At 40.4% G+C, this 12,259-nt stretch overlaps 3 protein-coding genes across 4 annotated transcripts in view; 1 reads left to right on the forward strand and 2 right to left on the reverse strand.

Annotated features, from left to right (window-relative positions):
• LOC103133818 (armadillo repeat-containing protein 10-like) overlaps nucleotides 1-160 on the reverse strand; it is a 3,908-nt gene extending 3,748 nt beyond the window's left edge. The window contains exon 1 of the mRNA XM_016668224.1: nucleotides 87-160. Coding sequence (XP_016523710.1) covers nucleotides 87-160 — 74 coding nt within the window. The remainder of the gene's footprint in view (nucleotides 1-86) is intronic.
• Nucleotides 161-330: 170 nt separating this feature from the next.
• On the forward strand, nucleotides 331-4,180 carry LOC103133820 (F-box/LRR-repeat protein 13-like). The gene is made up of 9 exons (XM_007545750.2): nucleotides 331-349; nucleotides 570-749; nucleotides 845-1,007; nucleotides 1,084-1,203; nucleotides 1,340-1,463; nucleotides 1,524-1,604; nucleotides 1,758-1,892; nucleotides 3,211-3,374; nucleotides 3,457-4,180. Exons 1-9 carry the CDS (start codon nucleotides 331-333, stop codon nucleotides 3,605-3,607), a joined length of 1,137 nt encoding a protein of 378 aa, XP_007545812.2. The 3' UTR covers nucleotides 3,608-4,180.
• Nucleotides 4,181-4,330: 150 nt separating this feature from the next.
• On the reverse strand, nucleotides 4,331-9,039 carry LOC103133715 (protein FAM185A-like). 2 transcript variants are annotated; one of them, XM_016668092.1, is made up of 9 exons: nucleotides 8,986-9,008; nucleotides 8,453-8,951; nucleotides 8,265-8,374; nucleotides 7,531-7,623; nucleotides 7,222-7,360; nucleotides 5,180-5,221; nucleotides 5,002-5,097; nucleotides 4,795-4,929; nucleotides 4,331-4,705 (listed from the first exon to the last, which is right to left on the reverse strand). In XM_016668092.1, the coding sequence occupies exons 2-9, from the start codon at nucleotides 8,892-8,894 to the stop codon at nucleotides 4,593-4,595; spliced, it is 1,170 nt and encodes a 389-aa protein (XP_016523578.1). In that variant the 5' UTR covers nucleotides 8,895-8,951; nucleotides 8,986-9,008; the 3' UTR covers nucleotides 4,331-4,592. The 2 variants fall into 2 exon arrangements, with proteins under 2 accessions (XP_016523578.1, XP_016523579.1); XM_016668093.1 differs by having other exon boundaries at nucleotides 4,627-4,719; nucleotides 8,453-9,039.
• Nucleotides 9,040-12,259: the final 3,220 nt, after the last annotated feature.

Below are 12,259 nucleotides of genomic sequence, written 5' to 3' on the forward strand. Positions count from 1 at the left end.
AATGCAAAAAATACTTATGGCTTTTTTTCCCCCAACAGTGGATTTTTTCTCTCCAAATTCGTATCATGCACAGCTAATAGTTGTACTGTCCACCTGAGCAGCGACTCTGTGCAGCTCCTCCAGAGTTACTAAGGGCCTCTTTGTTCCTTCTCAAATTCATGCTCCTCCTTTGTGGGCTGTCAGATGTAGTGGAACGAATGTTTTGGTTGCTTTGAAGTTGTAATATTCTATTGTCAGATCGATTAAAAACTCATCTGTTCAAAGATGTTTATTAAGGATTTAAACTTCTCCACTTTATCCCAGACCTGACTGCTGTGTGTCCTGGTCTTCATGACGATGTTTGCTCACAGTTGTTCTCTAGAGAACCTTTGAGGCGTTCACAGAACATCTACATTTATACTGAAACTATTCACAAATTGGATTTAATTTCAGACTATTAAAGGTAATTGGGGTATGAATACAAATTAATGCTGAACTTTTCTTTTAACTGTGTTTCATTTTCTTCCACTTCACTTGTTGGTTTTTCTTATAAAATCTAAAAGATTGATTCTGTAATGCGACTTTATAAGTCAGAGGGTATGAATATTTTTGCAAGGTGTTTTATTTATTTATTTATTTTTTCTACCAGGGCCTACTTGCCAGATGTTGCAGTCTGTCCTCCATCTCTCTGCTGGGCTGTCCTCTCCTGTCCGACATCGCCCTCAAAATAATCGCAAAAGTATCCGATCTGAAGAGTTTCGGTATAGAGGGTGAGACCATTTTGCATCCCGCTGCTGTTTTTGTCTTTCGTCGCCATGTGTGGATGTTAAACGCTGGTGCAGGAACCTGTTCGTGTGTGCTTTAGGCAACAACCAAGTAACTGAGGTGAGCTGGGAGGCCCTGTGTGGCTTATCCACTGCTCTCAGCAAGCTCCACGTGGTAGACTGTCCTGGAATGACCGATGAAGGCATGAAATATGTGTCCTCCCTCAGACACTTGAATTATCTGGATATTTCACTCTGCAGCAGGTGGGTGGAGGTTGTGTTGGCTTCATTTGCTGAATCGACAGTATTACATCGCAGCGTTTTCCATCGTGTCTTTCAGGGTGAGTGATGTTGGCATCAAATACTTGACTGAAGGTTCCTCAGCAAATAAACTGCAACACCTTAGCATCAGTCAGTGCGGCCTCATTACCGAGTTCTCCATCAAGAGGATTACACGAAGGTATTTAGCAGGATTTAACTACAGAGCGCATCCTATCCTTATAGTTAAACTACATTTTCCCTATATTTGCCTTCATGACCTGCACGAAAAAAAAAGTTAAATGTTGCATTTTTGTGTTTGGGGAACAACTTATTAGGTTGCAGAAACTGTTCCACCTTAATTTGAGTTACTGTGAGAAGGTAACGGACCAGGCTTTGGATTACCTGAACGGCAGCTCCATCCAGTCTCTGGACCTGACTGGCTGCAACATCCGTGATCAGGTACTGAACCACGCTGCATGTTCTCCGTCTTGATGACTGTAACGGTGTTCTCCATTTCAGGGACTGGGTTCACTTAAGAAGATACGGCTAAAGAAGATTATAGTTGCCAAGTGTGTATTCGTCACCGATATGGGCATAGAGGTACACATCTTTCAGGCCTCAGGTTTATTTCCTTCAGGATTTTTGTTTTGTAGAATCATCTCTCCCTTTCTATTAGAAGCAGATGTGAGAAAGGAAAGATATCAGTACGGTCTTATACCCCTTGTTATGCCTTCTTATTCTCCTTCCGGGCAGAAGCTGTGCGACAACATGAGAGATCTGGAGCACATTGACATTTCCCAATGTCCAGCTCTGACTGATGCAGCAATCGGTGCCATTTCACTTTACTGCAGGAGTCTCCTCAGACTGAAGATGGCAGCATGTCCACAGGTTCAGTTTGCATCTGCATATAGAGTAAAGTGTTTGTATTTTTCTCCTAACAGAAATTCTTCAGTTTTTGCTTCTTTTTTAAGTTTTTCAAATAAAAAAAAAATGGTTTGATATTAAATGAAGAAAACCTGAGCAAATACGAAAAAGCTGCAGTCAGACGCTATTCAACCCAGCGTCACCCTGTGTGGAAAAAAGTCATTTCTCTGTAAGTCAACTCGTGGCGTCCCAATACTGATACTGGTATTGGTATCTGGCTGGATACCAGCATCAAGTACTGGGACTCATACCTGTAAAAACAAGCCGATACTCCAAAACGATATCACTTTTCTGAAGTTAGATGGCGGGAGAGTGGCCAAAATGTCGAGTTTGGAGTTATTTCAAGGAAAACACAGAGGATAGTAAACAAGCAGATTGAACCTTTGTGCTTAGCCAAGCTGTCAAAACGAGAAAACGCGTCTGAACAAGTAATTTGATCAACTATTTACAGATGGAACAATCTGTGTGTCATCCTCTATTTATGATTTGTTGAAACAGTCAAAGGGATTGCAGACTTAAAAAGAAAAAGGGCCACTCTGTTCTAAATAAATGTATTGTGTGACGTTTAAGTACCAACTTGTTATCGGTACTCGGCATCGGCAAGTACCTGAACTGAAGTGGACTTACTCAGTCTGGAAAAATCTGGTATCGGGACTCTCCTAAAATCAGCCATCTGACTCTTGGTGTCAACAGCCGTCAAGCATTTCTTATAAGTGTTTGTGAGTCTTTTGCATCTCTGTGGAGGAACTTTGGAGGATTCTTCTAAACCAGCCAAACTGGAGTCTTTTGGGCCAGGAATAACTAAGACCTTGCTACTGCTTCCCATTTAAATCCAAACTTTGACTATGCTGCCCCACAACCTTATGTTTTATGTTTCAGATGTTTAAAAGTGGACTTGCTGATGTGCTTTGACATTATTCTTCAGGATTTCCTGGTTCCATCAATATTATCCAGATTTTGAAGCAGCACAGCAGTTCCACACAATCCCACAATGTTTGTGTTTTTTTTCTGATATGTGATGTCAGTTTTTAACCCAGATTTAAATGGATGTACAGCTTTTCTTACCAATCCACACAACATTTTTAACACATTTTTCACGTAGAGCCAGGTTGACTTCATATGTGAAAAATACATTTTGTATTTATTCAGATTTTCTTTGCTAATGCTAAAGTTTGATCTGCAACGTGTGAGGAGACACTTCTTCTCAACACTCGGATGCACACAGAGCATTAAATATGACCTTTCTTTGGCCGCTACAGTTCCTCATTCTGTTTGTGTTCAGATGACGGATATGGCGATCGTGTATCTGACCACTGGCTGTCAGTACCTGCTAGAACTCGACATGAGCGACTGCAGACTCCTCACCGATCGCTCTCTTAAAAACCTAAGAAAGATTTCTCCTCCACTCAATACCATCAGAATAAACAACTGCACAGGCATCTCATGGTACATTAAAAGTCAAAAAGTCTCGACATTTACACTCTTTGCAAGAGCTTATCTAGCAAATGTCCTTTTTTTCTTTTTAAAGGGAGGCTGCCGTAAAACTGCAAAAACGCGTCTCGCACTGGGAGTACAGCAGCGACAGACCTTCCACCTGGTTTGATTGTAATGCACACAAGTTTGCAATGGCCCCGAAGGATAACGATGCATGGATGAGAGAGAGGGACTTGTGTGCATGAGCAGCAATTCCGTCCGGAAAGATCAAAATTCTGTTTGGAAACAGAACAACCTGGAGGAATGATTACTTTTAAGCAGAGGTCGCAAGATTTGGTTCTCAAAGTCCGGTGTCCTGTGACTTTTAGGTGCATACTTCATGCAGCCTACCTGAACGGTTGAACTGCCTCCTCAGCTGGCAACTGGAAGCTACAGAGTCCTGCTAAACGACTCAATTATTTCATCCAGGTGTGATGAAGCAGAGGCGCACCTAAAAGCTGCAGACCAACATCAGGGACAGAAATTTGAGGCCCCCTGTTTCTGGTCACTCCAACCATCAATTTAGGAGCTTTTCTAAATGTCTTTAAATATTTAAGTGTTTTTATTTTCACTAATATTTTTAAACCAGGTTATGATTGACCTGCCTTTGTCATGGTAATATTGCAGGTCTAAACCCTTTCAGTCTATTTTTGGAGATATATATATATATATTTTTTTTTTTTACTGAATTGTTATTTTGTGCCCTTTCACAGAAGAAATGTTTAACAACTTCTAAAGAGCATAAACTGTTAATGAGACAAATAAAGTTTAACATTTAACAAAAAGTGTTAATTTACTTATATAAAGTAAAAAACTGTGCAGCAACAATGACATGTGCTCCACGCCTTGTTCTTTACTCAAAAATGCCTGTTACATTGATTTTAAAGGGATTTTTTAAAGCTACCAGTAATTGTTTCATTGAGTGATTTATTAAAGAACCTATTTTATTAAAATACCTTTTTAATCATGTAAAATGCTAAATACACACAGTCACAATACAATGATTGTGTGATCCGACATGAAGAGCATTCAATTCAAAAGACACTTTAAATTAAAAGGTGTATTTCTTAAGTATTTACAGCACATTGACAGAGGTGAAGACAGAGGTGAATGACATTCAGCTGTTGCCGTTGTATTAATATCCGATCTTGACGTTTACGCCCCTGAGAACATCACGATGCGTCCCGTCACTTAGCTCCTGAGCTTCAGGGACTCGAGCCAGCTTTGTGTCCTCAGCTGGACAGATCCTCTGTCCGCCCGAGCTTTGACCCACTGGTCAACAGCAGGCTCTCCGCTCATACAGCCTGAGACAAACGCACTAATGTCATGTTTCATTTAATGGTTGGAGGTTTTCATGTCACTATCGGATGAAGAAACAACGACTGGAGCTCACCAGTCAGTGTGGTCTGGCCGTCTGCGGTGCGTCTTTGTTCGTCGTGCAGAAGAACCTCTGGGCTGACGTTCACCGCCACGCCGCAGAGGTTTACACCAGCTCTAAGCGAAGACGGGACGCGCACACTCACCGCTCCTACATGACGCAAAGATTAAAACAAAACCAGGAGTACAGGGACAAACTGGGCTCTGTCCTCGGCGTACTTACCGTCCCGAGTGTGGAGGTCAGCGGTACCACCGTCTCCCACGTAGACATCAATGCTTCCGCTGACAGACGAAACCTTCAGGAAACTATTTGAACCATCTGCAGGAACAAAGCAAGCCTCAGACTCCGTTAAGAGACCGTGCATGGGGTCAGTGTGCAGCCAGCCCGCCTGCCTGCTTACCAACAACTGTGTCCCCAGACTCGTTCTCCACTGTGGTGTTACCTATAATGAATTACAAAAAAGAAATTGGGATTAGATAGCCTCATCACTACCTTCACTACACTGAATAGAAAATAAATATCTGAGTTCTTCAAGCACATCTTGAGTTGTAACACATCATAACATTACACAACTGAAATTCACACTCAGGAATACAATGAAATTCTTACCCAATCAATTTTATTTATTAAATATTTCACAGGGTTGTTGGTGATCAACGCTGTCACATTTTACAGCTATCTTGACTTTATAGCCATCTTAAAGCGAAATAGTTGAAAGGTTTGTGGTAAATTGGGACCACATTGTGCTTAAATCAACTGCGCCTGGATCTGAGCCCGAGATTCCTTATGGCTCAGCTTTACCAAGAGATTTAACCTAAAGCAGCTGTGGACGAGAATGTACTAGAAACTCCTAAAGGCAACAGTTGTTTTTGTGAAGAAGAAGTTTCTTCGAGCATTATTTTAACCCTTAAGATCAATAAGTCTGGTGAAGGTTGTCATAGATCAGCGTTTCTCAGGTCCGGTCCGGAAGGAGCCCTGCCTTGCATGTTTTAGGCGTTTCCCTCCTGCCACACACCTGATTTGAATAAGTGGTGGATTAACAGGACTTTGCAGGACTTTGTGGCATGCAGAGGAGGTCAGGCAGTCATTTGAATCAGGTGTTGTGGAAGAGGAAACATGCAGGGCAGTGGCCGCTGAGGACTGGAGTAGAGAAATTCTGGCCTAGATCAACATCTGTGCGGTCAAATCTGGTATCTTTGGTTTACAGCAGTGTTTCTCAACCCTGGTCCTCACCGCCCCCCTGTCCTGGATGTTTTAGGTATTTCCCTTCTGTTACACACCTGAATTGTATCTCTGGGTGATTAACAGGCTTCTGCAGTACTTGATGGTCATGCAATCATTTGAATCAGCTGTTCTGGAATAGAGGCACATCTAAAACATGCAGAGCAGGGGGGCAGTGAGGACCAGGGTTGAGAAACACTGGTTTACAGGTTTTCAACATTTGTGTGATTTAAGTTAGTGAGGATGCCAGCCGCCAATAAAAAACAAAAGAAGAAGAAGAAGTTAGTGAAGTCTCACTGTTTTAAATAATGTAGAATATATTTATATTAACAGATTTTGGGCAGATTATTTGGATAATGCTTATAAGATTAACAAAATAAGGAAAACAAATTACCAGAGTTGGGTAGTAACTAGTTACATTTACTCTATGTTTACCTGAATACATTTTTGGGATACACTTTGTACTGTTACTTGAGTAATTTTATTATGAAGTTTAGCTATTATTTGAGTAAAATGTCTGGATACTTGACCCTCTATGAGTAACTTAACTAAACGAAGAACAAATTTGCACCTGCAGTTTTTGCTAAAGTTTCATACGGAAAAAAATTATCTGGAAAAATTTTTTTTTTGCCTGATTTTGTAATTATTTTATTTATGTGAATTATTTTCATTTTGATACTTAAAGTTCCAAAATTTCTAAAAAATGTTTTTCCATATTTTGGTCCATCTGATGATGTACCAAAACATCAAATTAAATTACTGATAATTTGATCAGTTACTCAGTACTTCAGTAGCTTTTATAACAAATACTTTTTTGCTCTTACTTGAGTAATCTCTTAAATTGCTACTTTTTGCTTTTACTTGAGTAAAAATATGTTGAAGTAGTGCTACTTTTCCTTGAGTAAAATTTTTGGCTGCGTTTTATTTAAACACCCTTACTCCGATACCCCTAAATAAAATCAGGTGTCGCACATAACTGTGCCAACGGAGTATGTCGACCAAGGCATGGCCGTCCAGCTAAGCTAACAGGCAGGTGGAGGGGAGTGTTATTCTGAGGAGCAAAGACCCAACGCTCTGGTAGGAGAATTAATTAAGAGGAAAACTACTATTCCTGGACTCAACAAATCAAATGGAACCGTGCCAAGAAGAAAGAAAATGGCAATCCAGCCAGGCACCCTTTATGCATACATGTACGAGTAGAAGTGAGAGATGTTTTCGCACCGTGCACATGACCCAGTTCTACTCTCCCCGAGCAGGAGAACACGCAGCTGGACTCGGCATAGACGGCTTTGACCTTCAGAGCTCCATGCTCTGTGGAAATGTTCATCCTTGTGCCTTGAAGCTTCTTGACATCAACCACCTGCAAAACGAGACCTCAGGTGACCGCACTCAGATGTAAACACACACCACTTCAGATCAGAACACACAGCATTCAACTCACTGCTGCTGACGGCTGCAATAGGATGCTGCTGCCCCCTAACGGCTGCCAAGAATAAGACCGAAGAGCTGCAGAAACCCTGTCCTACTTACGCTGTCTCCCTTTGTGCTGATGTCCACGTTACCATGGATGGTGCCCAAACCTGTAACATGTCCGCCTTGGGACCTCACCTCGACTTGATGTGCCTGAGATATAACAAGAGGATGAAGCCAGTGTCAGATATTTGAAGGTTTAACACAATTACTGATTATAAAACTGATGCATATCAATTCTTCACATGGTTATTTTGACTATTTTAAGGGATAAAAATCAGTACAGAGCCAAAAGAGGCCAAACTTCTTTTGGCTTAATCTGGTGAGTGGTAACTAAATGCATTTACTTTCTGAAAAATAAGTACTACTATAAGTAATTTTCTCATGCCATACTCTTTACTTATACTTGATAAATATTATTTTAAACTAACATTACTCTTACTTTAGTCAGATTTTGGCCACTCTACCCACCTCCAGGTATGTCACTGAACAAACAGCAAGAATGTTTTAACCCAAAAATGCCTCAGATACAAACACACACCTACAGTTTATGCTAAACTGAGGCTTCTTGTTTTTAACAAACTATATTGGTGCCATTTTTAGGCCTGTTGTAGCATTTTCAGGTCAAATGAATAACAAACACTTTATATTGCTACCAAATACTCTATTCTTGTACTGAATGGTACTTGAGTACAATTTTTAGCTAATATATCCAAGTTAGCTGTGTCACGTTTTTCTGCTTTCCTAAGACTTTGATATTTTTTGGTTAAATCTATCTATGAGGAAATACCAACTTTAACAGAGTGAAGTAAACAGCTGCCCTTTTCTGTTTGCACTTTGCAGACATCACTCTCCATCTTCTTCACTTGCACGTTGCCTCCTCCTTCAGTAGTGATGAAGAGATCTGTCGAAAGCACGCAGGTTTATTATGCACGGACTCTGTGTTTGTATGTGCAGCTAAGTCGTTATTGCAAAAACTCACTAGTTTTGATTGGTGCGTCCATCTCAATCGTGACGCTGCTGTTCACCTTCTCAGCAGAGATGAGCAGCTCCTGGCTCTGTCCATCGTAGTGGACGTGCAGGTCCTCCGTGTAGTCCCCCTGGTCACTGTCTGGACCGTGGACCGAGATCAGGGCTCGGTTTGCCTCGGAGTAGGCGTGCACGTCCAGCGGGCGGACGCAGATGTTGCAGCCCAACCGGGCTCTCACTGTGGTGAAGGGGCTGACGTCCAGGGCCCATTGCCGCAGGGGCGACGCCTCCACCCCGTCATGTGTCGGTGCCTTTGCTGGGTAAGAGCTAGAAAAGTACCGCGAAGCAAGCAGGGTGCACCGGGGCGTAGTGACAGCTGTGTGACAGGATGTGAGGGACCAGCACCGCAGGAGGAGCCCCACGGGTCCTCTCTGAGCCGCTGATGTCCACAACATCTCCTCTGACCAGCAGCTGCTCTAAACGTCCAGCATCCGCAAACACAACAACACAACCTACTGAGTTTATTGTGCAAGTCATTCAGTCCGCATGCACTGTCCCCGACACGTCCATGTTCACCGGCGGGACGTGCGTCCTAAGTTGTTACTGAGACAACTAGAACCGCCTGGATTTCAGATTAAAAGCCTGCAAATTCAAATTTACGATTTTTTAAAAAAAATTCTTAAAGCTAATATGGAATAATTTAAATTGCTGTAGCCAGGGCTTGCCCAAGGTAAGTGAAGTTTGCGGTCAGTGCTGCCGAGACCTCAAGTAGCCATATGCAGTGACATTATTTAAAATATCAATAAGTGTTATTCGCCTTTTCCCGATGATTTTTTTTGTGAACACAATATTAATCTCAGGTTCTGTGCCTATTTAATGGTCCTCTAGGACAGGAGCGTCACTCATTGTCATTTTGGGCCAAATCAAAAATCTAAATCATTTTTACTATATTTATGCTAATGTATGATGTTAAATGGGACTTTTTATCAATCATCACCGTATTGATCACAGACTATAATTTGACATTAAGTACGGCTGAGGCAGCAGTCACTTAATGGTTTTGGCCAATTTTGATAAAAATTTGCTGCAAAATCAGAAAAAAATGTAGATTTTGTGTGAATTTTGCATGAATTTTATGGATTTATGAAAAACTGGAAGGACTTCTTGATTTGGAGTCTAGAGGGGCACTTAAAAAGCTACGGTGGGCCAGATTTTGCCCCTGGGCCTTGAGTTTGACACATGCTCTCTAGGACAAGTGACAATACTCTACATTTCAATAGGAAGAATATTAATTTTGAATCGCCTTACAGGAAAAGCAAAGTGATTTAATTTAAAACATTTGAAACACCTCTACAATGTGGGCATTTATATGCCAAAAAGCAAAAAATAAAGTTCCAGTTCTGTATATAAAAACTAAAAACTATATAAAAGTTCTGTTTATAATCATCTGAAGATGAAAAATAACCAGGTTACATCTGCTCTTCAGGTGTACAAAGATGTACACTCAAACATCTTTGAAGTAGCTTAGTGCTACAATAAAACATTTTATTGGATGTTAGACTTTTATTTCCTTTAACTTGGTGCTTTGTAGACTTTTTTTATTTGGTTAGTAATACAAACTGATCGTCTGTATCCCAGTGGTTCTAATGTCACATGTAATGCACTTTAACCTTCTATAAATCTTTACATATTTTAATCATCAAGAAAAATAAGCATAAAACACTTTCCCTTATCCTCCCTGGCTAAATATTACGTTTGTCCCTTCATGCTTTTAATTTGAAGAGACATTTATTCACTCTACTGTTTTTTCCACGTTGCTTTGGCAAACTTCACAGGCAGGATGTTATATTCTTGTGTAAACCTTGAACCGCCTCCTTTCTGGTTTTAACCAATGGAAAAACAATGAAGCACAATGTGGATGACGTCAGTATTAGCGCAAAGGATTTAGGGAAATTGAGTCTTAATCCAGAAAGTCCGAATCGTTGTTTTACATCCCGATTGTTTTACGGTTAAACAATACAAAGTTAGATCAAACTTATCTTGTTTATTTTAATTAAACAAACTGCATTATAAGACATCCCAGACCAATAAAAAAAATTATACCTGTCAGATTTACACTTCAGGTAGCTTGAAAAACAGCTTGTCTTCACTGTTAAAAAGAAAAAAGAACGATCAAAAGGAGTTATGAATGACACAAGATAATCAATAAGATGTGACCTTTGTCATGTAAAATATTACCAAAAATACTGAGATGCTTCCTTCTACACAAATGAACTTTAATGAAATCTCATTCCTAATAGTCTTCCATGTGTTCATACTCATCTGTAAAAACTTCAGCTCTTCCACAAAGGTTTAGGAGGGTATGTGGGAAAATTTGACCATTTTCCCAGCAAACCATTTATGAGGTCAGGCGGACAATCTAATCTAGCTCACAGTAATTCATCCACCAGTGCTCTTTCAGTTGTATTCAGGGATCTCCTCTAGAAAGTTGCTCATCCATGTAGTCATAAACTTTACTTGGTGCTCTGATGTAGAATCTCACTGGAACAGATAGGAGCTCCAAGTTCTTCCTAAATAATCAGGAGCATGAAATTATCCATAATGTCTTTGTATGCTGGAGCTCTACACCCCGCTCCTAAAAAACAACTCCACCAGTCAGGCAAGAAGTGTCCCCCATACAACTCAGAAAACTCAGACTTTTCCACTGGTGAGCCAGAGAGAGTAGCAGGATGTTTTTCCAGATCTAGAGTCTGGCAGCATTACGTTTCGCACCTCTGCTTCCAAGTCTTTGTATAGTACTTGGTGATGTGAGAACCTTTTATGCACTGCTCTAAAAAGCTCAAAGAAAGAGAGCATGAAATTTGACTCTGCAGACAGATGGAGGCTTCAGCCAGCATTTTCTCCGCTCTGTGATTTCAGGCATACCGTTTCCAAGGCAGAGTTGCTGTTGTTCTCAGTTGCTTTCAATATGTTTTGACACCAACAGCAATTATCAGTGTGATGTTTAGTACTGGGAATATTTTATGAATGAGCTTTTTATACACGTGGCATCCTGTCACTGCACCACAGCTGAATTTATCAAATGCCTCAGTGCTTAATTTTACAGTCTGCAGTCATCAGATGGTTTCTGAAGGCACATGGAGGCATTAAATAATAGTTACATAAATGCCAGAGAAACTGGTAGAAGGGCCGGAGTTTTCTCGGGTTGCACCGATGCAACCTGTTGCTGCGCACTGCTGGTCAGCTGGCTGAAAGAAAGTAACCGCACTTTTCCCCTTGTTACAAGAAAGACAAATTTAGCTGCTTGTAAACAGTTCTCTTTGCAAAAAACACTCACCATATTGGCATAAACTCCTAAGGACAGCAATACATTACACTTATGCCGCTTTGGAACATCAATAAAAATTTATTATATTTACCACAGTAAGCATATGTACTTGAAACACCCTCTTCTAAATTAAGCAGATGGGCTATTATTTATATTTTTATTACATTATAATTACTGTAATCAGTATCTTCAGTTTTTGGCAGTAGTTGTCGTAAGTAATGCATTTCTGTTTTTTATTGAATTACCAGTGTAACTTAAAACATTTTTTTTTTACAAAACTTATCAAACCTGCCCATACCTGATCTGTAGCCATAGCAATGGCTGGAACAGCTGAATTCAATGATTTGTATGGGTGTTTCTTAATATCTTTTGGCAAAATAGCTTATCATCTGTTTCTGTAATCTAGAAAATTAAACCACTTTGCTGAATTTATGGCCACAAGATGGCAGCACTGAGTCGTTGTTAAAATGAGTGGAAAGTACAAAACATTCG

This window comes from Poecilia formosa, unplaced genomic scaffold, assembly GCF_000485575.1.
Source record: "Poecilia formosa unplaced genomic scaffold, Poecilia_formosa-5.1.2 Scaffold13, whole genome shotgun sequence".
Lineage (NCBI taxonomy): Eukaryota > Metazoa > Chordata > Actinopteri > Cyprinodontiformes > Poeciliidae > Poecilia > Poecilia formosa.